This window comes from Ruditapes philippinarum, unplaced genomic scaffold (assembly GCF_026571515.1).
Source record: "Ruditapes philippinarum isolate M1 unplaced genomic scaffold, ASM2657151v2 ctg2912_1_1_1_1, whole genome shotgun sequence".
Classification (NCBI taxonomy): domain Eukaryota; kingdom Metazoa; phylum Mollusca; class Bivalvia; order Venerida; family Veneridae; genus Ruditapes; species Ruditapes philippinarum.
In genome coordinates this window covers 65,088-92,629 of record NW_026855282.1, presented here as the reverse complement: position 1 = coordinate 92,629, position 27,542 = coordinate 65,088, and the positions used below count along the sequence as shown (strand labels likewise).

Genomic DNA, 27,542 nt, shown 5'->3' with positions numbered 1-27,542 from the left:
TGTTTAAAGCTGCATGTGCCCAGGTTGGCAAAACTATTTTAAGAAAATCAACCTTGAGAAAAGTGTACTAAAATGCCATGAAAAGTAAAAAAAAATATATTCACAATTCAAGAATTAATTTACATGTAATATGCAATTAATAACTGATTTTGCAGTTTTTATCACCATGCTTCAACTGTGCGACTACACATCTATAGCTTTTTGTGGTTTGATCTATTTTTGTATGTTTTTTTTTTAAAAAGATTTTATGATTTTTTGTTGACGTGATAATATTTTACTTTTCAAAAACAATTTTCACGAAAATTTGAATGAATATGGAGGCTTGCTGCCTTTATATGTAAAATTCTGAGAAATTTGCAGGAATATTGGTACATATTATTATTTGGCGATTGTTACTTTATCTTACTTTACAATGTTTCTTTATTTTGGATTTACATCAAACATTAAAAATGAACTGCATTTTACTTAAGCATTTATTTAGATACACTTCTGAGGTATATTCCATTGTTATTATACTACGGGTTCTATAACACCGCGGGTTCTAGGAAATTATACTGTATGTTTAATGGTACCATGGGTTCTACAATAACACGGGTTCTATAATATCATACTATAGGTTTAATGGTACCGCGAGTTCTACAATAACACGGGTTCTATAATATACCGTAGGTTTAATGGTACCGCGAGGTTTAATGGTACCGCGAGTTCTACTATAACACGGGTTCTATAATATCAAACCTTAGGTTTAATGGTACCGCGAGTTTTACAATAACACGGTTTCTATAGTATAAAACCGTAGGTTTAATGGTACCGCGAGTTCTACAATAACACGGTTTCTATAGTATAAAACCGTAGGTTTAATGGTACCATGGGTTCTACAATAACACGGCTTCTATGATATCATACTGTAGGTTTAATGGTACCGCGAGTTCTACAATAACACGGGTTCTATGATATCATACCGTAGGTTTAATGGTACCGCGAGTTCTACAATAACGCGGGTTCTATAAGATCATACCGTAGGTTTAATGATACAAGGATTTTTACTATTATGACGGGCTCTGTGACGTAACGGGTTCAATAATACCATGGGTACAAAGATACAACGGGCTCAATGATACCACTACATACTATGCAATAACAGGTTGAATGAAATTGTGGGTTCTATGATACCACGATTATTATATCAAGGGTTCCATACGAATGGTTTTATGATACCACCGTCGCTAAACTTTTTCCGGCGTTACGGCACAATTTACGTAAATCAGCGTTACCTCGTAACAGCGACATAGATATCCATGTCTCTGCTCATAAAAACGACTTAAATCACATTTTATCAGCTCATTTCAATTTTCTATATCACCAGAAGTTTAGAAAATGTCATATGTCTACCGAAAATCGGAATTATAATGTAAAATATGCATTGTTGTACTTATAAGAGTCATCAAAAAGCCAAAATCAGCCATCATTTTCACGAATGATCTTGAAAAGTAAACAATTTCGTGGAAATAATCTTGATGAGGGAAAGAGAGTAAGGCCTTCTCAGCCGTATACGGCTTTGCCTATTTTCAGTCCGGTTAAATAAAAAATCCGCCATTTAATGCACAATTCTGCGTTACTTATTGCACGAATCGTGCGTTATTTTAACATTCTGGTGTTACTGGATATACACGGTGTAAAATAACGCCGTTGAATAGCACACGACTCATAAGACGGGTTTTGCATATCAGACTGGTGTTTCCGTTAGTTTTAACTATGACAGAAATAACGGCATAGGGATGCCAGCTAGATGAGTCGTGTGCCATACAATGGCGTTATTAAAATTAAAAAAAAACGAAAAAAAACAATAAACGATTATAAAAATTGTTTCGAAAGTAAGCAACATGTTCTTATTATCAAATTTAAGTAATATTTTTAAGTCATTTAGTGTTCTAAAATGGCATTAAACTTGTCTGAGATATGTTACTAAGCAAGCCATATCATCGCCTTTTCTTGTTTTCTATAAAAATATGGTCTAATTACGAGATTAAGTGTTCTTTATGTTGAGAGTACACGTTATAAGCGAATTAGGTAAAATTGCGTGCATAGGACGTGTATATAAATCTCCTGTAATAAAGGGGAATAAATCGTGAGGGCATAGAAGATTCAAGCTTTTCTTCGATTCAACTACTTTCACTTTGCGGTCAGAACGTGTATGTATATATCCAGTAATAAAGGGGAATACATCTTGAGGGTATAGAACAGATTCAAGCTTTCCCTCGATTCAACTACTTCCACTTTACGGTCAGAACGTGTATGTATATCTCCAGTAATGAAGGGGAATACATCTTGGGGGATTATAATAGATTCAAGCTTTCCCTCGCTTCAACTACTTTCACTTTGCGGTCAGAACGTGTATGTATATCTCCAGTAATGAAGGGGAATAAATCATAGATTCAAGCTTTCCCTCGCTTCAACTACTTTCACTTTGCGGTCAGAACGTGTAAGTATATCTCCAGTAATGAAGGGGAATGATTTCTTGGGGGCATATAATAGATTCAAGCATTCCCTCGATTCTAGTACTTTTAATTTGCGTCAGTACGTGTATGTATACATCCAGTAATGAAGGGGAATAAATCTTGAGGGCATACAATAGATTCAAGCTTTCCCTCGATTCTAGTACATGTACTTTCAATTTGCGTCAGTACGTGTATGTACATCCAGTAATGAAAAGGAATAAATCTTAAGGGCATAAATAGATTCAAGCTTTTCTTCGATTCAAAAATAGCCAGGTACAGTTCTTTAATTTTGCTGTCATTTGCATGTTTTGGAATTTATATCTAGTTATTTCCATAATAAGACTAGCTCGTTTTGTTTATTATACTTAAGTTTTTTCATAATGAGGCAAACGTATTTGTTCTTGTTGCTATATTTAGGTTAGTGCTCGTTGTGGTTGTTTTGTTTGGATCCTTTCATAGTTCGGGCAGCTTGCTTGTTTAAAGGTCTTTTCATAATTTGGCAATCACTTAGGCTCTTTCATAATGCGACCAGCGTTTTGTGTTGGTCTCATCAAGTTTCTTTCATAATTTGGTACGTTAATTCTTATTTCTGAGCTCTTTCATAATGCGGCCAGCTTGTTAAAGATGTTTTACTTTTAATACCTAGGCACTTTTTTAATGCTGTCAACGTATTTTGTGTACGGCCATCTTGTTTTTGTTGTTATATTTACGTCATTTCATAAAGCGGCATGCGTGTTTTGGTTTTACAATGCAGCAAGGTTGTTTGTTCTAGTTGTTATTTTTAGGTTATTTCATAATGCAACCAACATTTTTAGTTCTGATATCTAGGTTTCTTTTATAATGAGGCCAGCCTCTATTATTCCCTATTTTTTAGGTTCTTTCATAATGCTGCCATGTTGTTTGTTTTAATTGCTATATTTTGGTCCTTTTATAAAACATCCAGCTTGTTATGGTTTTTACATATAGGTACTTAAGAATCTAATGTACGTACATTTGTGTAAATAATAACACACACATCAATTGATTTCACAATTTCATTTTTATTAATTATATGGACTATAACATTATATAAGCATTGAACATTAATTCTTAAAAAGTAAAATGTCTGTAAACATATCATACTTGCAATCAATACTTATAGTACACTCATTATAATATATATAACAAAATGTACATGTACATCTACCTATCTCATTTTACTAAATAACATGTGAAACAGTAATATGTTAATTATAATATTTTCTAGAAATTGTCTTATCTTATATTTCAATATTAAGATATGGAAACTACATAAATATACATAATTATATATTGTAAGTATCAGATTGAATATTAACCGCACTATTTGAAGAACAAAATCACAATAACATTTTATCATTACATTTTCAATTCTTCAAAAGGTTTTATAACATCCTCTCCCCTAGCTTGTACAAATAACATTGTCTGTTGTTTTGTCAGAAAGTTAAACTTTCATGCTCAAACATTATAATTATGGACTAAAAATTATGCTCTACACAAAAAATATGTCTAAACTATAACAAAGGGCAATACCTACAAAATTATGTCACTGCATTTACCCCAATAAGATATATCTGGCAAATCGTTTCAAGTAGATTGTAACCTCCAATTATGTATGAGATGTGTTTAGGCAAAATGTAAAAATATGAAAATTTAAAATACATAATAGAAATAACTCTAAAATGTGCACATGGGAGCAATTTACCTCAATGGCTTGGAACCAAAAATTAAGCTTTGCGAACATTAAAGGGTTTTATGTGTTATAAATTCTGTTATAAGAAATATGGTTTTTACACACAGCCTTTTTATTAGATTTATCTACCTATGAATATTCAAGAAAACTAAATATAAAAAGCATGAAGGAAAACCAAGGTGATTCCAGTACAAACCTTCTTTACAACTTCATTGTGTAAGGGTATAATTACTGATATGAATGGGTTAATAGAGAATAAGTGCTATATTGAATACATTCGTAATACAAAAATACATATCTTAATACATTATACATAATCGTTTCTATGAAAACTATATACATGTAAACAAAAAAACATATCTAAAAGTAATAAGATGTTGTCCCTAATTCACTCAACTGAAATCCATTGATTTTGGCAATTTATTAAGACAATGTCCCATATAAAATCTCTGAGCTCTATGCAACGACCTTTAAGGAAGAATAACTTAACAGATGTTCCCTTCATGAGTCTATGTAAAATAGAACCCAAAGGCGGGGTCAGATTTAACCCTAGAGCATGATTTGGACAAACTTCAAAGTAAAGTTTTATTAGAAAATGCTACAAAACAAATATCTTATCTCTAGTCATTGCACTTTTGTAGCGATATTTTTAAAGTTTCGACGATCCTAAGAATTCACCACAAGGACAATGCACTCAGGTTAACTAAAACACAGGATATGCAAGTTGTCATTTATACATGTATTAATCAAGTTTAAAAAAAACATTAATTATTTCTAAATCTTTTAAAGATATTATTTTTCGCTTAAGGCGAATGCAAATAAGTACACAGGGCATATATGGGTGCAATTTAATGAAACACTCGAAATTCGTTACAAGCATAATATCTTTGAAAAGCTTATATTTATAACTAGTTTGCAAATGTATGGTAATAAAGTTGCATTGCTGTCACTAAAAGAATGTTACAGTAGTTAAACTTTTTGTATATTTAAAAAAAATTACTGTAGTTTGATCTATATAAAACACTTTCTAAATGTTTGAATTTGTTTTGATTTGTTTGTTTTGGGTTTTACGTCACATCGACACAGTATAGGTCATATGGCGACGTTCCAGCTTTACTGGTGGAGGAAGATTTTAGGTGCCCTTTCGTGCATTATTTCAGGCACGAACGGGCACCTGAGTAGAACCAGCGACGTTCCGTAAGCTAGCTAGATAATATCAAAATTTAATCTAAAAGTAAGCGATAATCTAATAATGACATTAGAGTTTGCAGCTGTTATACGTCCTACATGGATGTAATGATCATTTTACTTGGCATTATTCTTGTAACAAATATAAAGTGCGTGCAGTTGTGCTCTATGTAAAATAGAAATAAGAAGACTGAAACTAAATACAATATACCAAATTTCAAAGTGTGCATTAATTTAAACAATTACAAAGAATAATCTAATACTAAAAAGACAGTCTGACAATATTAAAAATATGTTGTTACAACATTGATTATACAATGACGCAAAAGTTGACGTCATACATATAGTAACATGACAATATCCCATCCTTCTGGATGTACCCTTATCGTGTTAACTGAATGTATGTTACTTTCTTTATAACATATTAAGAGATAAGTACTATAATGTCATTTTGTGTTTTCTTTTCTCTGAAGTTTAATGTACATGTCAATAATAAATATACCAGTTTAACAATGAGATACACAGTAACTCAAACATAAAAATGGTAAGAACTTATAGATAACTATAAACATATGTTTATATATAAGCAGAACAACATCAAATATAACTAGAACATGGATAATATACAATAATGTACAATTATATAGATGCACCTATAATTGATAAACACATCTGAACAGCACTAATAATGATTTCTATTGTCTTGTAATGATTTAAGTGTACTATGAAGATCTTTTAGATTAATAATATATGTCATAATTATGTTGCGGTTCGGATCGGAATATATCTGTCCCGAGGAGACCCGCCCATTGGGCAAACTAAGACACTTGCCAAGCTACCGCACATGGAAGGGTCCCCTCTGGACGGACATTCCCATCCGAACCACAAACGCATGTCAGATATTTTTTCTTGGATATTCTACCATATTCCATTATATTTTAAATTCTTTTTCCCAATGTTCAACGGAAATTTATGTCATTACAACCGTAACTATTTTCTTACAACAGGATGTGATTTATTACGGTAAAATTACGTCATTGTAAGGTGCTATAGTACAGCACGCGCAACTGCCATGACTGATGAAATTTCCAGAATGGGAAGATTAAGATACTATTTTCATTCTTTATAATTAAACGAAAAAGACAATCGTTGTAGTTTTATACAATTTTCCTTATGAAAACGTTTTGAAAGTGCATATGGTCATGTATAAAAACCGTTGTCTTAAGATACCCAGAAAGCTTTGGTTATATTTACTTACAACCATTTAATCTACGTTATATAATTTGTTAAATCATTATAACTAATAATATATGTTCATCTTAATTAAGATAAAACCAATAGCAAATTGCAATACATGTATATACACCTTCGCTCTTTTTTTCTAAAGTTATATCAACCTTTCAAATATCATTTTTGCCATATAATTGTAATTATATAAGAAACCTCCAAATTTCCTTATATCTCATTATTGTAACATAAGCATACAAATTTAAAAAAAAAACAACAACAACAACAAAAAACTTATATCTTAAGTTATTATTACTAAACTAATTTGTACAAGATTAAACATTATTTTTTTTTCAATGTTAGTCATTATGTAGATATAGGTTCAACTTTTTCACATATAATTTTATCTAATTAAATAAAAACAATTTAAATCATACTTTCTTTAAAGTGAATTGGTCTATAATGGAATATTTACAATGCCATAAATAAATATGTTGATAGTATTTAGTATCATATGTTAAAACCACGAAAGGAATTGTATATACGAGTGATGTTGGTATTACAAAGTGTATAAAATACATGACCGAATGACATATGAACATATATAGCATATAATAAAGGGTTTCTACAACAAAATATTATAACTCATCATATATTGTGTTCATACTAAAATCTCTTTAGAAATCAATCAACTTTTTTGTTTTCAGTAATATCTCATAAGAGTATCCAAAAGGCGCAATCTCTTATTTATTTATCAATACAAAGTACTTTAATCTGGAATATATGTACATTCTAGACCAATCCACTTTAATTTTAAGCGTTTTTTACAAGTTTCATTTGTGTTTTCTAATGGTATATATGTAATTCACAAACAAGTTTTCTGAAGGAACTCTTACATATTTCACAGTGGTCTTGGTAAGACCTTTCTTTTTGGATGTAAATTTTTCTTGAAGAGAACAGATTTTAGGTACAATTTAAGATGCAAAAGTAAGTTACACATTGCTGGTCTGTTTTCGTTTCATTCAGGAACTAGAATATTTTAGATAGTATTTGTGATGCACTTTTTTAAAACAATTTTCTTTTGGATATGTTTCAATAAAGCCAGGAACCAGGTGTTCATGTTGAACTCTAGTAGAAGCATCATAAATAATCATTGTCACTGTAGATTTACTCAGCTGATTTTCTGAAAATAAGTATAACATGTATAAAGAGGAATAAAGAATAAATGAGAAAATTGAAATATAACAGGGTGAAATAGTGTAGATTACAGGATTTGTTATGTAAAACAATAATTATGTTTTATGGATTTTATGATTAACGCACATTTAAGGTAAAAGAAAGTAAATGCAAATCATGAACTTCCATAGGCCAGGTTGTTTTAATTATAGTTAGTAACTTAGTAATTTATTTATTATAATGGCATGTGTAAACATTTTTTAGAAATCAAATCATATAACTGTCAAACATATATAATACAACTAGCCCATAAGTTTTCTTCATTTGTAAAAATAGTTGACATAAAGTGATAGAAATATGAATATGTCATATATTGAAAGCACTTTATATGATCATTATATGTCCACGACCTGACATATGAGTAGAACCACAGACCTTCCGTAAGCAAATTGAATTGAATAATACATCTTCCGCCGGCCAGCTGAAATGGATTATTTAAGCATATTAGCTGGTAAATAAGTAGAAGTACGGACCATCTGTAAGTAAAGTGAATTGAATTATTTAGGCATGAGCTGATATCCGAGTAGTCAATCAACTTAATTGAATAATATAGGCATGCGACGACAAGTTCAGAGGAGAAACTCGGGCCTTCCGTGAAGGAACTGAATTGAAAATTACACCTTCCCCAAGCCAGCTGAATTGAAATTTTTAAGCATAAGCAGATATCCGAGTAGAACCACAAACTTCGATCTGTAAGCCAACTGAATTAATCATTTAGGCAAGAGCTGACATCTAAGTGGAACAATTGCCTTTTTCAGTCATATGAATTTAAGTACTTGACATAAGCTGATATCCGTGTAAGAGGCACGAGATGATATCCAAGTACAGCCGACCAACTGAGTAAACATATAGGCAATTGTGATGACATCACATAAACATATGGCCTGCTGTGAAATAACAAGAATAAAGATCAACAAGGCAAAGGCAACGTTCATAGGACGCTGCCCCCGAACACACCCAAGTAGGACACCCAGAAGGCACCAAACAAAAACTTGGAGTGGACACAAGGGCGAAAGGAGTAGGACATTTAATGTGAAATAATATAAACAAAAACGGGCCCATAAGGGAATTAAAGGGAAAAGGGCTGCACGGGTGCAAAGGTGGGGGGGATAAGCCATCTGGGCATAATAGCTGACATCTGAGTAGAACCACTGCCTGTTGTCAGCTAAGTGAATTTAACTATTTGGCTTAAGCTGATATTCTAGTAGAACCACAGACCATTCGTTTAGATAACTAGTACAAAACTGTGCTTAAGAGGTATTAAACTCAGATGGTACTGAAACTCGGCTTACAAAACTCGGCGAAAAATTTCTCTAAAAATCGTCCGTTTATAAATGTGATGAAAGAAGCAATTGTCTTTTGCATGGAAGCAGTCTTCGATATTTAATTTACTATCTTTATTGGATTTAATTGATCTGTCAATCATAAATATAATTTAAAGCTTACCTTGTCAACAAAGGAACATGGTATTTTATTTTTGTTGTTCGAAATTATCTATATCTACACAATCCTAATTCTGCATCACAAAGATCTTTGTTGATCTAAGGCCGCTGAAACGAGAAATAAGACACAAGATTAACGCATATCTTATTAATGGGGAAACTTTGCAGAACAATGTTTCATTCTAATGTAGTCAAATGTTTGTGAACAAGAGGGTCATGATGACCCTTATGTCGCTCACCTGATTATAAAGACTCTAACTGACATGAAGCAATTATTTGTGCAAGTTATCAATGAAAATAGATATTAATTCTTATCTTAAGCTGATAATTAATCACAAAGTTCATATTTGCATCTGAAATATATTTAAAAATAGAGGTTGCTATGAAAAGTAAATGGTAGTTAGTATGTCATTAGTTGCTATAGAAGTTAAAGGGACTCCACTGAGGTTTAAAAGGATAAAAAACATAATTTGAATTTCTTACATAAATCAGAAGGGGCATTTTAAACAGAAATATATGCAAAGATTAAAAGTTAAAAATAATACTTTGAAATAAATTGAAAATCGTAATTTTTATGTTTTTCTTAGATTTATTTGAGTGAAGCGCGTTTAAACACTTTTCATTTTGAGTCATTTTTTCAAAATTTGAATAATCATTCTGGAAAGACGAAGTGCGCCAATGATCTGAAATTTTGCACAAAGATTATTGGTCTTAACCTACATCAAATAGTAAATTTATCTGGAAAAAATATTTTCAGTCCCATCATGACAAAAGTCCTCAGTGGAGCCACTTTAAGGGTTGCTAAAGTATTAAAATAGCAATGGTCGTTTGGAAAGGTTCATTTATAAACATTTAAGGAAAATCCATGACCCTTAGATTGGGGCCAATATCGACCTGGATTCTATAATTTGAACTTGCTAGAATTCACAAAGACAATAGTTTTCATGCCAATAGTTCAAAAGCTTAAGTCTCGATGGGATTTATTAGAAGTTGATTATTTTAGTCTTAACAACATGTATAAAAATGCATACGCGTATGTAAAATAAAAAAATTTAAGACCACTTTCTGCTGGTTCAATTGAGACCTCCAGGACAACAATTTGAACAAACTTAATAGTGGTCCACAAAACAATATTTCATGCAAATTAAATATCTAAGCTTTATCCTTATGATTTTAGAGAATAAGGTATCAATTTTGGCTAGACTACATACATGATTAGAGAATAAGGTATCAATTTTGGCTTGACTACATACATATTAAGACAACCTACACCCTCCAGGCAAACCAGGGAAATTTTACCCCCAAACTATAATTTGTATAAACTTGTTTGAGGAACACTACACAATGTTTAATAGCAAAACACATAAGCTTTAGGCCCTTGTGAATTGAAATGATCTGTTTAAAAATCCATGACCCCCCTTTTAATCCAACAGCTATAATGTAACAAACTTGATTTATTTTGAGTATGATTCTTGACAAATATTTAAGATTGAACCTTCATTGTATAAGGGAAGTTTATCAAACATGTTGGGCAAACATTGACCCCAGAACTATAATTTAAACATACTTTGTAGAGGTAAACTAGAAATATATAAATGCAAAATCCTTGCTTTATTCTTGAAATTTATTTTAAAAAATGACTTTTAAAATTTAAAAAAAACAATAAGGCCCCCCGGGCCCCTAGGTTTTAGTCAGTTTTGACCTAGGGCTATAAATTTTTTAAAATAAACCACACTAAGAGTTTTTTCTGGGCGATATTCCAAAGTGAAAAAGTTTAGCTTTTGACTTTACACTTTTTTGAGAAACCCCGGAAATTTTTTTTTTTTTAAATAAAATACAAAATACGGAAAAGCTAAAAAACCCATCCCCCCTACCCCCACAATTTAAAAACGCCAAGTTTTAAACTGCCTGGGATAAAAATTGGTAAACGTTCACTGCACAAAAGTTTTATGCCAAAAAAATCCCAAAAATTAAACTCTATTTTATGGTTAAAAGGAAACTGTTTGACAGGTCAGCATCTAATGTTATTAAAAGAGACACAGTCACTTAACTAATAATTTAAAGAGTCCGGCAATTAATGTAAAGATAAAAATCTAACGAGAACAATATTTCCAAAAATAAGAAAAGAAAAACAATTTTAATTTTTAAAAATTTAAAAAAATTTTAAAAGGAGTAAAAGGGGGGTTAATTTAAAAATTTGTGTTGCCCTTTTTAATTTAAAGCCTTTTTTTAAAAATAAATTTATTTTTTATTAAAAAACTTTTTCGGGAAAAAAAAAAAATCATGGTAAAAATATTAATTAGTTGATTTGTATGTATATAAAATACATTTTCAAGTAAAAGTTGATATATGAGTATTGTTCACTGTTAATAATATATTTCAGTTCTTAAATATGCATGTATTGAAAAAAACACACACACATTCAATATAAAGTCACTTACTTGTGAAATATTTCCATATCCTAAGCCAACTTTTATATCCATTAAATTCCGTAAAACATTCCTTGAATTATTTCTATTAATTACGGTTTTATTTAAAATAATTGATTCACGTATTAATTTTTATCGTGGAAATGAACATCTTTTGCCACCTAAACCAAGACTTACTTTAAGACATCTGAAAAAAGATATTCTAGCTTTTCATTCAAAATTTGTTGTGGTGCCAGCGGACAAGGCGTCTAATAATATTATAATTGTTTGACGAATCCATTACATTAACGTTTTGCATAAGGAACTAAATAGCACTAATGCGTATTCTAAAACCTCTGCCTCCGAAAAAGACATTGTAAACAATCATTTTACTAATATTTCTAATCTTAAAGTCCAAATAAATGAAAAAGAACTCAAACTTCCTATTATGTATTGGATTCCTAAATTACATAAAAAACCTTACTAAGCCAGATTTATTGCTAATTCTACATCTTGCACTACAAGTAAACTTTCTATTTTATTGACGTCTTGTTTGACTGCCATTAAAACACATGTAATTAGATATTGTGATAAAGTCTATGAAAACACAGGCAAACATCTCTTAAGGTCAATTAAAAATTCTGGTGAAATCTTGGATAAATTCAAAATTAATAACTTTCAAGCTTCAACTGTCAGTACATACGATTTTTCTACACTTTATACAACTTTGCCACATAAATTAATCAATGATAAACTAATTTCCCTAATTCAGAAAACTTTTGCACGGGAAAAAGTTACCTTTCTAGCATGTAATTCTAACAAAGCTTTTTTTTACTAACGGTATTGTTAAACATTATACTATGTGGACCTGTGACGAAGTTTGTAGAGCACTCTCTTTTCTTTTAGACAACATTTATGTCAGGTTTGGTAATACCCTATTTAAACAGATCGTAGGAATTCCTATGGGTACTAATTGTGCACCCCTGGTCGCCGATTTGTTTTTGTACTGCTATGAAAGAGACTTTATGTTGAGTCTCTCTGAAGAGAAACAACAAGATGTTATAGTCGCATTTAATAATACTTCCAGATACCTTGATGATATTTTTTAATTTAGATAATCTTTATTTTGATCAAATGGTGTCTGACATTTTATCCGCATGAACTTCAACTTAATAAAACGAACTCTTGAAATTTTAGTACATCATTTTTGGATCTTCATATTACTATCAACAACAATTCTATTCACACGAAAATTTATGATAAAAGAGATGACTTTGACTTTTGTATAGTTAATCATCCACATTTAGATGGAGACGTACCCCATGCAACATCTTACGGGGTTTATGTTTCTCAGTTAATTAGATTCGCTAGAGCTTGTAGCAACGTAAAGGATTTCAACGAGCGGAATATTTTTATTACCAGCAAGCTTCTAAAACAGGGCTACCGCTATCATAAATTACGGAAATATTTTACAAAATTTTACAATCGTAACTTTGATTTAATTTCTAAATTCAATAGTGATTTAAAAACCCTTCTGCGACAAGGGATTAGCCAGCCTGGTTTTTATGGCGATGTGATTTACAAACTTCGTAAGATTTTGGGTCATGGTAATTTTTCTGCTGTTTTTACTAAAATCATTAAACGTTTTATTAAAAGAGGTTATGACCCTACTATTTTAAGACATACTGCATGTTTAGTGTTCAACCCTTTTACAGTTGGACACTACGCTTTCCTCTTTTGATTGCATCTGACGGACCAAGTGGGAGACTCTATGATGGATAGTTCGTAAAGCCATTTGGGACTGAATTGTCTTAATGTTCGTCTTCTGCCTTGCTTCGTCGGGCCCTTGTAGGTGATTTTCTTGTTGCTCTGTCTTCCTTTAGGACATTGAGTACTTTTATTATGGTCATTGGGTTTACTTTTATATGTTTCTACATGATCATTTTAGTGTTTTACTTATTTAAACTTTTGTAACCATGACAACTGTTAGAATTTCACTTGGCGGGGATTCATTTTATTTACACTGTCTCGTTTATAGGAACATGGTGGGGCTAAGAGCGAGGTTTGGTGCACCATTAACCGGTTTAAACTCACCAGCAGTCATTATTATGCTGCTGACCGTTCCAAGGCGGCGCCCCACTGTGTTCTTCAGATGTATGTCTATGTTGTTTCATACTGTTTTGGTGACACTTTTGCTTGTGTCCCTTGTTGTTTTCTCGTCTACGGTAAGTATCTTCCCCATTGCCTCTAATTTTTATTTCTTTGATTAACTCCCCCCCCCCCTTCCCCCGGTCTCCTGTCCCCTTCCACTTTGTGGGATTATTATTATTTTCTTTGAATTCCTAATCAGTTACAAATTATTTATCATTTAATGATTAACGTGTCTTTGCCCTGTCCTTTTTATGTTTGGGGTCCGCCTGGGCTCCTTGCCATTGGGTTCTTGTTGCTTGGTCATATGGGGGTTGCGTTCATTGAGCGCCGCCTTTCCTTGTTGATCTTGTTTATCATATTTTATTTATAAACAATTGTCACTTAAATTATTAATTTAAAACGGAAGTACATGTATGCCCTAATTAAAGTTTGAAGAGCCGCCATTTTGTTTCTAATTGTCCATCCTTAACTTGTTTTGTTTATTTAAAATCATTGAAATAATTTATTTAGTTTATTTTACAATGATTTTTCCTTGTCTATTGTTTGCTTGGTTTTATTGTTTTAAACTCAAATGTTCCCCACCAGCCGCCGTCGTCTCGTATCACATGAAAAGTTTGTGATCTCCGCATATTTTCTCTAACACGGATATATTCTGTTTCCGGTTTAACGGCGAGCATCTTGACTGTAACTGACTGCGGCAGATTTTCCAGCACGGAAATAAAGTTCTGTAAACTTCTTGCAGTCATTTCTATATACTCCATCACCACACGTTCAATATTCAACATGTCACGTGCCAGTAACAATAAACTTTCATCTAGATTGATGCCCGACAACCTAACATTAACTAATGACGGTGTTGATATATTTAATTGTAGCCTCCCAGATAACCCCCGCAGGTCTAAGTTTGATAGAATTGAAAGTTGAGACAAGTCCAAGTTCCATCTCTTACAATCATGGCCGCTATTTTGTTTGTAGTCTAACTCGTCCAATGTTAACTCTTTCATTGATTTTTGACCGGAGATAAAATTGAAAAATGTTTCCAGTATTTTGTGAGATAACGTGAAGTCGCCAATATATAAATATTGTAAGTTTTGACATCGCGCCATGTTTTCACTCAGATCTTCTTCTTCATTTGTCCATTTACCACTCCACAAAGATACGTACTTTAAACTGGGAAACAATAACCGGTTTATCTCAGCCTCCTTCTTCTCGTCACCATAATAGTAAAGTTTCTGGATATAACTGAGATCTGTGAGAGAGAAAAAATCTATAATTTCACGTAAACTGCTTGAAGTGAATCTGATGTATATATAAAGTGATTTTATGTTGGTTTTATTTTGTTTTAACAAACGTTGTAACTGCTTACTGTGCACGGTGTCTTCGTTAATAAAGAAATCTTGTAAACATAATTGAATATTTTCACTTTGAGGCATTTCTTGTAAACACGACGTGAACATTTTCTGTATGTTATACAATGCATTAATATTGTACATGTCCTCGCGACCTGTCCTAGTTCTATAGTCGCGTGTTTTCTCGTCTTTATTTATTACAGACATTAAATCACTTGATATTGCACACATCCGGTCAGCATTCATTCCACTTGTAAATTCACAAATTTTTGACATGTCCAGAATGTCTTGAACATTTATACATTTTTCTAGAACAGTTTTCTGAGCGTCACTTTGAGAACTTATGAATATGGCGGCAAAGAATTCTTGCACTGTTTTGTGAGAAAACGATAATTTGATAATTTCTTTGATTAAAGTTTTACTTCTACTTTCTGACAGTATTCCTGAGAGAAGACTTAATTTCATGTCGTCTGCTCTGAGATATTTTTCAGCAACCGTTCTATCAAATACCAGCGTATTTTCTCTGTTTTCGCTAAATAATGTTTGGTAAGCTAGTTCTGCTAATGATATTATAAGACTGTAAAACTTTTTACAAAATTCATGACTTTTGAAGTAATCTGAAATTTCACTGGCAGAGGTTTCACGAGATAGTTGGACTTCCGGGTGTTTTTTTGACGTTCTCGATAATAGAAATTCAATGATATTGGAGTACATTTCATGTTTTGAATTTCCTATGGAAATGTTGTTACACCATAGGCAAACTATATACAAGAGGAGGAGTGGAATCACTTGCATGTGCTCTAGGCGACGATCACTTATCACTTTATTAAAGTCCTGTGTTTTACTCTTCAACACCCTATCGTTATGGACACCGGTCATTTTCCTTATAGCATTTTCTTCTAGTTGCCGCGTAGAATCTGCACTTAATTGAACCAATTCTACTTTTTTGTTTATTTGACATGTTTTGAGATTTGAAACTCCGAGCTTCCACGGTCGAGTTGTCGTAAGGATAACACAATTGTCACGTACGTACCGATGTGGGATTTGTTCTGTTACTTCGCTGCAGCTGTTATTAGGGTGAGCCCATTCATCAAGACCGTCCAATATAATCAAACATTTTTCCCCACGTAAAACTTCATTGATTGTTGCGGAAGAAGGAAGTTTCTTAGTAATTTGCTGTTCAATCATATCGTCAATGTTACAAACAGAAGTACAGTCTCTTAATAAAACCAAAAATAGGAACTTAAAGTCAAATAACGTTTTTAACTCATCATCTTTAAAACAGGCGTAGTTTTTATCGTGACAATGAGCTTGACACCACGTGATTGCAAGATATTTTGAGAAAGCAGTTTTTCCAAAGCCTGCATCAGCTGATAGATAAATTTCTTGCTGGTCTGCACTTCCGGTTGAAAACAGGTCTTTCAAAGACTTCATCGGAGTTCTCTCTTCTTCATGACAAGTTAAGGACTTCTGTTTTACGGCGACTATATCTGGCATCACGTAGAACCCAGCTAGAGGTGTCTCTATTTCTTCAAGAAGCGGTGAGAGAGGTATTGAACTACACCTTTTTCTGTAGAATTTAATCAGGTCGCCTTGAAGTTCTGAAAAGAGAGAAGAAAAAAAAAGTAAATCAGCGATAATCTTTCTATATAAGATGTAAAATGCTGAGGTGATATGATGCTTGCTTTTTAAAATTTTCTTTTGACGTCTTAACCTTCATAACCTCAGATCCCCTTTCAAAATTCCATTTTATTTAGTTCCGCCCATTGTTTTCTCGTTTAGGGCAAAAGCATTCTTTTAATATGGGACCATACGCCCCTTTTCATGGAATGGCACTACTGTGTCACATTGAAGGTTCCTGATAACCGCCATATGAAAACATCTGCGGATAATTCTAAATTCAAAATTTCACCATTTACGTGTTAAATGTTGAATTCTGCTTAAGCTTACTTGCACTTTCCAGTACCGTCCATGAACAGGCTCAATCAAACCGAGCCTGCAACATTTTCAATTTTGTTGCGTTGAACTTTCTTTAGGGATTCTGTTTTTCTCTATTTAATAACTTAAATTTTGCATGGTTTTGATCCGATAATGCAAACGGCGAATAAGTAGTAGATTTATATGTAATACTTTATTCAGATGCTGTGTTTAACTTTAACAATGCATAACTGTAGCTAAAATCTGTTTTAACAATTGCATAAATTCATATAAAAAACGATTTTTTTTCCATCGTTATATTTAATACATTATTCGCTTGAAAATAAACATTTTCCTTCTTCATTAATTATTGTAATCAAAACATACGAAATATATTTGATAATGTAAATGTATAACTTCAAAATGGCAACAAGTATCCGTATTATGCACATAACAACTGTATATCTGAGGCACCATAGTTTGGGAAAGAACATATTTTCACAAATTCCGGGGAAGGGTGGGGGCAGGAAGGTGGGGTAAGTGACAGTTTTGGGACTTTAAAGTTAATGTCTCTGCAGTCTGATCTATTTCTTCGGAATGTTGATAATCAAATTGTCAAACCTAATAAACAGTTGACATACTAATTATTTCATTAAATGCTAGTGAAAAAAACACTTTAAAAAAACTGATTCAAAATAGTTTATATGCAGGTCAAATAAGATTGTATGTGTCGATCACATATTTGATCATTTTATTTTTTTAAAAAACAGTGATATTTTCTTATTGTCTTTGTAAATCACTATTTCAAAGCGATGTGGCCTTGTTAGATATTTGTTTTTCATTCTTAGGATTGGTCTAGCCCATCCATCCCCCGTAAAAATAAACGGTAGAACCAAACTTCAATAGTCATTACAAGAACACAAAAAATCATTCCCACTTCTTGATGCAATATGAAAAGCTTTTGTGAAAAGCAAAGCATAATTTTAATATTTTTTGTCATTCACTCAGTCCAATCCCAGGTTCTACCGTCCGTAAAGCCGTCCTTTTCTGTATGTCTATAAGATTACATTGATTTCAATACCATCGTTTTAATATCTCTGCTGCTGCTGCTGCTTGGTTCCATTCCAAAAAAAAAAACTCGAACAACAACCTCGGCTTAAGCATATTTCTTTTTGTTTTAAATAAAAAAGTCAAAGTATGGACGATATGCGACGCAAAGACACACTCTCGCTGCAAAACGTACCAAGTACGATTTGCACCGCAACACGTCCACATGTGTACGATATGCGACGCAAAACGTCCACACGTGTACATTTTGCGGTATGGACGTTTTGCGGTGTTACAAAGCACACACGGACGGAGACCATTTCTAATATCCGCTTTGCCTTAGGCGATGAGATAAAAGCATACCTGAACTAGCTTTTTCACATTCTAGTTCTCTTTGTTTAGAAGAATCTTCGTCATTGAGTCTTTGTTTCTCCTACAACGTAAATAATGATACAAATATTATATTTTATTCGGTAATTTTCAAAAATATGCTTTGTATAAAGGTATATCGGTATTTAAAATTCTGTGTAACACACAATGTTCAAATAAATCTCAAAAACATTAAATTGACTTATTACTGATGTAGTTTTGAGACAGTTTATTAATAATAATTTCTTTTATAGAAATTCAACTTTATTGCTATGGACAAATAATTTATTCCTGAAGAAAATGTTCCGACATTTCTGGTGCAATTGCACATAATTTTGTAATTTTGCACAAAGAAATTTATTTAAATGTCTTGAAGATTTCATTTGACTGTTATAATTTTATCACATGGTCAATGCCGACAAGTTGTTGAAAATAACTGTAAATTACGGATCAAAGTTATACTAAAATTTTCAATCAAGTTCGTGATGTCTCAAGTGCTGTTTTGTTCAAGAATGAAAATCAAATCTGTTCATTATCATTAATTAAAAACTTTATTGTAATTTCAGCAAAATAAAACAAGAATGCATTTGTGAAAAAAATGATATTCCACCTACATGTATTTTATAAAACAGAAGAAGTTTTTTTTGTTACTATATAATTGAACTTTTCCGTAATGCAGTAGTGTCTTGTGAATTTTAGGGTCAATGTCATATTTCAGCATGTCAAATAAAAGACAATGTGCAGATGTGTCTAATGTTAATGCAAATGTCATAGTGCAATCATTAATTCAAAAATAAAGGAATGTTCTATAGAACAAATAGGGATTTACTGTATTAAACTTTGAATTATGGTACAGTTACTTTTCTTAAATACTATCATTTCAATTTAGCATTATCAATTTCTAACAAGAGGGCCATGATGGCTCTGAAATCGATCACCTGTATATAGGCCCCCCAGGGCGGGGCTATTTTTTACACAAGGGCTTTTATTTGAACAAGCTTGGTAGACACCAATTAGAAGATGTTCTATGAGAACTATCAATATCTTAGCTCTAGCGCTTTAGGTTTTTTTTAAAGAAGATTTTTAAGATTTTACTGTACACATATAGGGGAAAAGTACGACCCCTGGGCTGGGCCAATTTTGACCCCGGAGCTTTTAATTGAACAAACCTGATAAACACTAACATAATATATTTCATGCTTAGAATCTTAACTTTAGCTCTTGTGGGATTTTAAAGAAGATTTTTCACTATACACATATAAGGGATATCAATGATCCCGGGGCGTGGCTAAGTTTAATCCCAGGGCCCTTAATTGAACAAACTTGGTAGACACCCATTAGAAGATGTTTCATTCTAAATATCTTAGCTCAATCCCTTTGGGTTTTTCAAAAGAAGACTTTAAGATTTAACTATATACATAAAGGAAAACACAATGACCCCCTGGCGCGGAGCCAATTTTGATCCCAGGGCTTTTATTTGAACAAACTTGGTTGACACCCACTAGAAGACGTTTCATGATTTATATCTTAGCTCTAGCTATTTTGGTTTTTAAAGAAGATTTTTTAAGGTTTTTACTATATACAAATACCGAAAATCAATGATCCCCCGGGGCGGGGCCAATTTTGACCCAAGGGTAGACACTGACTATACGATGTTTCATGCCAAATATATAAGCTCTAACCTTTTCGTTTTTTTCGTTTAAGTTTTTTTCTTTCGGTTGCCACGGCATTCAGAGTTCTGCATGGAATTAAATTATTTGAAATATTTTTTAAGTTGACTACCAAAGGAACATTCCTGTTAAGTCTGGATGAAATTGGCTCAGCGGTTTATTAGGAGATGTCGTTTTAAGTAAAAGTTTACGGACAGACGACAGACAGACAGACGACGACTAAAAGCGATCACAAAAGCCCACCCTGTCACTTTGTTTCAGGTGAACTAAAAACATTATCGTCTTTTTATACATGTTGTGAATCATAATGTCCTTATAATGTGCTCAAATTGTTTCATTAGATATCCCTATAAAGCTCACAACTCTCTTGCTAGATTTCATGACCTCTAATTATTTCAAAAGCCAGCGTTTTTCTTGCTAGAGGTCATAAACTTTAGACTTACTCCATGCTATTGAATCCCTTAACAGAAAAAATGCAAAACAAGTATAAAGACATTCCAATATAAGTTGTTTGTCTTCAAACATGAATATTTACTGTATGTACATAATGAAAATTAATGACCCCGGGGCTGGGTCATTTTTGACCCACGGGCTAAAATTTGAACAATCTTGGTAGAGGTCTGTTACACAATGTTTCTTGCAAAATATCTTACATCTAGCCTTTGTCAATTCCGAGAAGAGGATTTTTATGGTTTTACTTTATATACATAAGGAAACCCTATTTGAACAAATTTCGTAGACGACATAAAAAAATGATATTATGTACCAAATATCAAAGCTCTAAGCTTTGAATCCTCACACAAGAATAGTTTTAATTATTTTGTTATAATTATGTACAAAGTCAAAGTCAATTACCCTCGGGGCGGGGCCAATATCGACCCCATGACTATAATTTGAAACATGTTTGGTCACAATGTTACAAGCCAAATATCTAATCTCTAGCCTTAGAGATGATATCATATACCAAATATCAAAGCAAAAAGCCTAGGATTTTTAAAAGATTTTTTTTCTTTATGTACAAAATGAAAATCAATTCCCCCAGGGCGGGGTCTTTTTGACCCCATGCTATAATTTGAACAACATTCGCAGAGGTTGACATTGGACAAGTGGTTTTTCACAAGAAGATTTTTAAGTTCACTATATAATCTATAACACATGCACACACGCACAAACTCACACAAGTACACACACGCACGCAAACACAAACAGGTGAATTGCTATATGTCCCCTCATAGCAGATGCCGCGGTGGCATACTTATACGACTGTGAAAGTCGCAATACGGTCAATGTCAAATTGAAGAACAACGCCACCTTTTATCAAAATACCTAATTTTTATTTCATATATAGATGTATTTACAAACTTGAGAAGCAATGATTGTTACAGCGAAAAATACTTTAGATTATTTTCATACTTTTATCACCCTCTCGCTCCCACTTGGCTGGCAGGGGTCTACTAGACTATGTGTCTTGTCAAATTTCTAAGCGCTATTTTTGTTCAGAAAAATTCAATTATATGATTTTGTTTTATGTGCTGTCCAATGTATACATTTTATAGATTACTTGCATTTGTTTATCTATATTCTGTCTTGTAATGTATATATCACATTTGTATACTTGTTCTGTCTGTAGTTATTTAAAAACTGGTTGTGTAATTGTCGTTCAAATCTTCATATATTATAGAGGATAATAAATAAATAAATAATAAAAACTAACACTGCAGATTTCATGTGTGACTTTCAAGTTTTACTGGTGGAGGAAAACTTCAAGTGCAAATCCGTCTATCATTACAGACAAATGCGGGCACTTGTGTGAAATCACTGATGTTCCTTAACGTGTTGTTGTAGAGGTCCCCTCGGGATAAAATACAAAGTCCTTGATGGGATTCGATCTCATAGCAACTGGGCAAGTTGTTTGTTTGAATACAACGACCGTAACTAATTCAATAGGCAAATTTTACTAAACATGTATACTGTTCATAAATAGAAAACACATGGCCAACCACGACGGTCAATCTTAAACCAAGGGCCATAATTTGAACTATCTTCAAGTTGGTAGAATTCGGTGTCACATTTCTATCCTCTAGCCGTTAAGAGTTTCAGAGAATATATTCTAAATGTTTGCTAAAAATATTTTGAGGAAATTCCATGACATTTAAACAATGACAATATTAACATCAGAGACATCATTTTAAAATCATTAGTAGAAGACCTCTAGTTGATGTTACATAATACATACCAAAGATATATACCTAATTCATTTTAAAATATATTTTTAGTATCATTTGGTAGCTTTTAGACCTACTTATCAAACAATCCTGTACAAAATGAGGTATCACTTAAGGTGACTGATACCCCTGCCAACCAACTTAACATTTTTTAAGTGAAAAAAGACTTTTGAAACATAATTTGAACTCGATTTATATTTTATTTTGTTTTATCTGTGTTCAAAAAATTATAACAAATAAATGTCATTCCAGAAACAGTTTCTTCATTTTTAGAAACAGTGACCTTGACATCAAATCTACTGGGTCCAACAGCAATGCCATGCTCAGTCTTTTCACAAGCTTGCTAGGTGTAAAGATTTATTACAATATATCATTTTTATCAATTGTAATTGTTCGGAAATCACTTATCTATTCTAAGTAGCAGTTACAATGACCTTGACCGGAGAAGGTCAAAAAGCTCTCTAAATCAAGGTCACCGTTAAGCTTGCGATATACCAAATGTGATAACAATATTTTATTCCTGGCTGAAGTTATCATCCGGAATACATTTTCTTTTTGCAGTAACAATGGGCTTGATCTTCGTTCCATGGGGTTCAAAGGCAATCCCAACCGTTTACTTCATATAAGCTTGCTATATACAAAGTTTGATTACAATAACTCATTAGTAACGCTAGTTATTGTCTAGTAGCCGTTTCTCTAATGTTATTTACAGTGACCATGAATCTTAACTGAAGATAAGCTTGCTACATACCAAGGTTTGTTTGATTACACTATGCTATTATTCTTATCTCTATTTTTGTCGGGAGAATTCTTTTCTCAATTGTTCAGTGGCCTTGAGTTTTCGAGTGGAAAACATAAAGTGGACCAACGGACCGACCAACCTACCGGCCGACAAGCTAACTCCTATATACCCCTTTAAACTATGTTCATGTTGATATAATATTGATAAGTGACCATCTATTGATCATTATATTAGGCCAAAATACAACATCAGTTTATAAGCCGATGCTTCAAGAAATTATTCATGATGCATTGCAGACAGATGACCATCGCATCGCAAGTTGTACTTAGGTTAAACAAGAATATTGATGCAACGGACATCACGAAAACAAAGCTTGCTAACCTTATTGTGTGTAAGCTAATAATACATGTTTGTATGTTAACGTACTGGTATATCAATCGGCAACAAATTTATAAATAATAGAAACAAAGTTGTACTTCTTTTTCTCGGGTCATCTTTGTCTCAAGGTCAGATAAATTATTTTTAAGCTCGTTATATTCCTCTTTAGTTGCGGCATTTTCTATTGATTTAGAAACTTTTGTCATTTCTTCTTTGATTTGACCCAGAACTTCTTCAAAGCCGTCGGTAGTAATTATGAAATCCTTCTTCTTCAGCTGATGAAAATAACAATTATGTTAAAATTGCAGCCATTTAATTTATGTTATTTACCCTTCTATAAAACATAATTTTTATATATAAGGTCAGACTTTATTTCAAAATTACCACAATTGTTCTAATTTATATCTCGTTATTTTGTGAGGACTTTGAAATCCACTTTTATAACATGATGTGTTGTATAGATATCTCAAAGTCAGACTATATTTCTTACTGCACTTTTTATCTTACTTATAACAACGTAAGATACGGTTGTTTTTGTGTACATTAACTTTTTTTGAGCATGTATATTTAATTTCATCAATTATACCCTTTCACTGCCATTTGGACGGCATATACCGTCCCTATTATTTTCGGCGTATTTGCCATATAGACGGTTTACCGTTTCTATAATAATAATAATGATAATAATAATAATACATTTTTTAAAGGCAATTGTCATTTAAATTTGACTATAATAAAACCCTTTTAAACACTTTGTCAATTACCCTAAATAGGTCTTGAATTAAAACATGTGCTATTTCTAATCCTAACAAAACACAATTTCAAACTTATATATGTTATTCATTATTTACACTTACATCTTGTAGTTTCCTGACAGCTCGTTGAGCAGCCAGATGGTGTACAAGGTCCTTTCCATCTTGTAGAATTGATATCATATCATCAATGTAGGAATTTGCCTCCGTTTCGTCTAATTCCATGCAGCTTGAGTGAAAAATCGCATTTCTATACTGCCTTACCTATTGAATGGAAAACAAAACTACACACACAATTATACTGTGTTCAGCAATGATACTTTTAAAAAATCTTAAATTTTAAGGGATTAAAAAAATGTTAAGCGAGACACCCGATTTTCATCTTCTCGACCCTTTCCGTTTAAAACTTCGGGTTTAAAAAACCTTTGAGTTACAATATAAGAACCCCAGGGAAAGAATACTTTTTAAAATTTTAATTTTATATCATTTATATCCCCGGGGCAAAGTTCCCTTTCTGAAACAACATTTTTGTAAAGTTTGGCGACTTTTAGCTCAAAAAAAATTTTTTTCAGCTATTTTTGATTTCCCAAAGGGAAAACCAAACACTCATGCCCCTCACGGGCAAGGGAAATTTTGGCCCAAAAATACCCACCTCAAAAGTGACCCGGGATTTCGAATATAAAACCCTTTCCAAAAACTGGCAACGGTTTTAGGAATTTAAAGGGAAATTTAAGGTTTACTTTTAAACATTTACAACCCCAATTCAACAATTTAAAATGTTTTGCACAAGCAAGTTTTTAATTTTTTATTGAACATGGGATTCGTTCAAATTTGGTAATCTCGCAAAATTGGCCTCATATTTATATGGACATAGCGCCAACTTAGTGCCGTAATGAGTTACGTCTATTTTAAATTCAATAAAAGTATTGAGCTTTACTGTAAGATTTAATCAATATTCAGCATCAAAATGAAAGATCGTCACGTTAGTGCAGTATCAATTTAATTCGTTTAATGATTTCACAAAATTAAAATTAAACAAAGAGTAAATAAACAGATAAACCTTTGCAAAAAGATTGTTTGGTCCTGTTACATTGCATCCAATATGATTATGAAAATATTTGTTATTTATGATAACATGTAGTAACGCCGAGCAGTCCACGTCGGCTGCTGATGTCTTGTCCTTGTACCCAGGAGCATTTATAAAACATTTACATATGCTCCATGGGTCAATTGACCAATCATGGGCATCGCTGTTTCTCCAAAAAGGTGCCGGTGGTATTGATGCATGATTCTGTATAATGCTATCATAGATGGCACCACATATGTTGTTTGGACAGGGTTTCTTATTATTTGGAAAGCAGCAGTTACATTTATCTTGCTTGAGTGGACATATTACTTTTGAGACTCGAACGTGGTCTGGCTGGAGAGTTGTTATCTGACAGACGCCACATGGTACAATTGGTTTAGGGGTCTTTGTTCCTTGAATTTGGTTTATAATATCTTTGTGCTGCTGTTTTCCTATGTCATCACAAAATGGTGCTAGTCCTTCTTTCAGATAACCTAAGCCTAGGCCTGCCTTGACCCACTGTCGGTATTTGCTGTTCTTTAAATGTATCTCGTGCGCCATCACGCTATCTAGAAAAAAAGGAATATTTGTAACTTCATTTGTAGAATCCAATGAAAACCAATTTAAACTACGACTGAACACCCAGAAAGCTTGGCCGAGTAAATTGCCCGTGACATTAAAGTAAGAACGAAGACATGGTCACTATCACAAAGGGGTTTTGTTGGCACTAGATCTCCCACCTCAGATTCATTGTTAGAAAAGGGCATCATTCATCAATACACAAGTAGATAATTGGGTCACATTTGGATATGTCTGACAGTGCTTCAGACAAGATGCGTATTTGCATAAATACGCAATCAATTTTTTTTCCCAAATAAATATAAGTCATATCAGCATTTCAATTAATTGAATAAAATATTCATTTTATTATCACCATACAAATTAGGCTTACGCAAACCGAACGGGAAGAATTTTGGTTTAAATTGCGAATTAAGGTACCAAAATCAATTTAACGATTCCTACGTCACAACACGTGCTTTCTGTTTGTTATCACATTTTAAATGTGTCTGGCAGTTTATATAGAGGTTTATCATTATCAATCCTGACAGTTAATTGAACCATGACAGTTGATTGAACCAACATTTTACAAAGAGCGGATGTCAAAAATTAAGTTCATCTATAAGCCACAAAACAAACACTATGTTTATGTATATGTTGTAAAAATTTTCAACAAAGGGAATAGCTCTGTCTCTTGTACTTTATTGGTATGAATTTAGTGAATGATATAGTTCCCTTGGTTATAAAATTTTTAAGAATTGGTACGAATACAATAACAAGAATGGGCTAAATACGCCCGGATGTAAATTTATTTCTGTAATGAAAATAATCTTCAAATTAAGGTAGACACGCAATTAAGTAAATTGTCTGAAACATATTTTGTCTTAATTATACTAACGATACTGTATGACCTCCAAGGTGGAAGCAGTTGACCCTAAGTGTATGGTTAATAAAACTTTAATAGAGGTCTACTAGGCAATGACATATATCAAAAATGGTCGCATAGTATTTATCTGCACCTATTTCTATTAGGATCAACACATTAAATACATTATATTGCAATAAAAATATACTGTCTTGACGGTCAAGGTCACAATTAATCATCATTGCCAGTTTTGTAATAAGTGGTCTTTTGTCCAAGAATAAACGAATTTCATGAATAAATATCAAAATTATAGCAAGGTTTGTAAATTTAAATAATTTGACCTTTAAGGTTCATGGTCATATCAGAATAATTCATTATATCAGTTTTGTCCAAGTTTTACTAAAATCTGTAAATGAATAAAACAGGAATGATAACTTTAATTAATTTAACCGTGAATGCCATGGTCAGTTTAAGGTTTTAGGTCATTTTAAAACAATTCATAAAGTGAGATGGGTTCTTTTGTTGAAGAACAAACCAAATTTGTCAATAAATAACAAAGTTATGACAATAAACGTATATTTCAATAATGCATGTTTTGTCCGATGGGTTCATTTTTCAAGAATAAATTAAATCTGTAAATAAATAGCAAAGTTATTACAATATAACAATAATTTGACCTTTACTGACTATGTTAAATTCAAGTCAAGGTCAAGTTAAATTAAGTCTCCTTTTATTTCTGGTTC

At 32.5% G+C, this 27,542-nt stretch overlaps 1 protein-coding gene and 1 long non-coding RNA gene across 2 annotated transcripts in view; both read right to left on the bottom strand.

Annotated features, from left to right (window-relative positions):
* Positions 1-3,895: 3,895 nt before the first annotated feature.
* LOC132742741 (uncharacterized) lies at positions 3,896-12,801 on the bottom strand. Its single transcript, XR_009627465.1, has 3 exons — positions 11,744-12,801; positions 9,307-9,410; positions 3,896-7,807 (listed from the first exon to the last, which is right to left on the bottom strand). It is a non-coding gene; the product is annotated as an uncharacterized LOC132742741 (long non-coding RNA).
* A 1,229-nt stretch (positions 12,802-14,030) lies between these two features.
* LOC132742740 (uncharacterized) overlaps positions 14,031-27,542 on the bottom strand; it is a 28,949-nt gene continuing 15,437 nt past the window's right edge. Inside the window, exons 2-6 of the mRNA XM_060731205.1 lie at positions 25,371-25,945; positions 24,416-24,574; positions 23,657-23,833; positions 18,538-18,607; positions 14,031-16,811 (exon numbers count right to left, since the gene is read on the bottom strand). Of these exons, the coding sequence (XP_060587188.1) occupies positions 14,398-16,811; positions 18,538-18,607; positions 23,657-23,833; positions 24,416-24,574; positions 25,371-25,937 (3,387 nt within the window). The 5' untranslated portion in view covers positions 25,938-25,945 and the 3' untranslated portion in view covers positions 14,031-14,397. The remainder of the gene's footprint in view (positions 16,812-18,537; positions 18,608-23,656; positions 23,834-24,415; positions 24,575-25,370; positions 25,946-27,542) is intronic.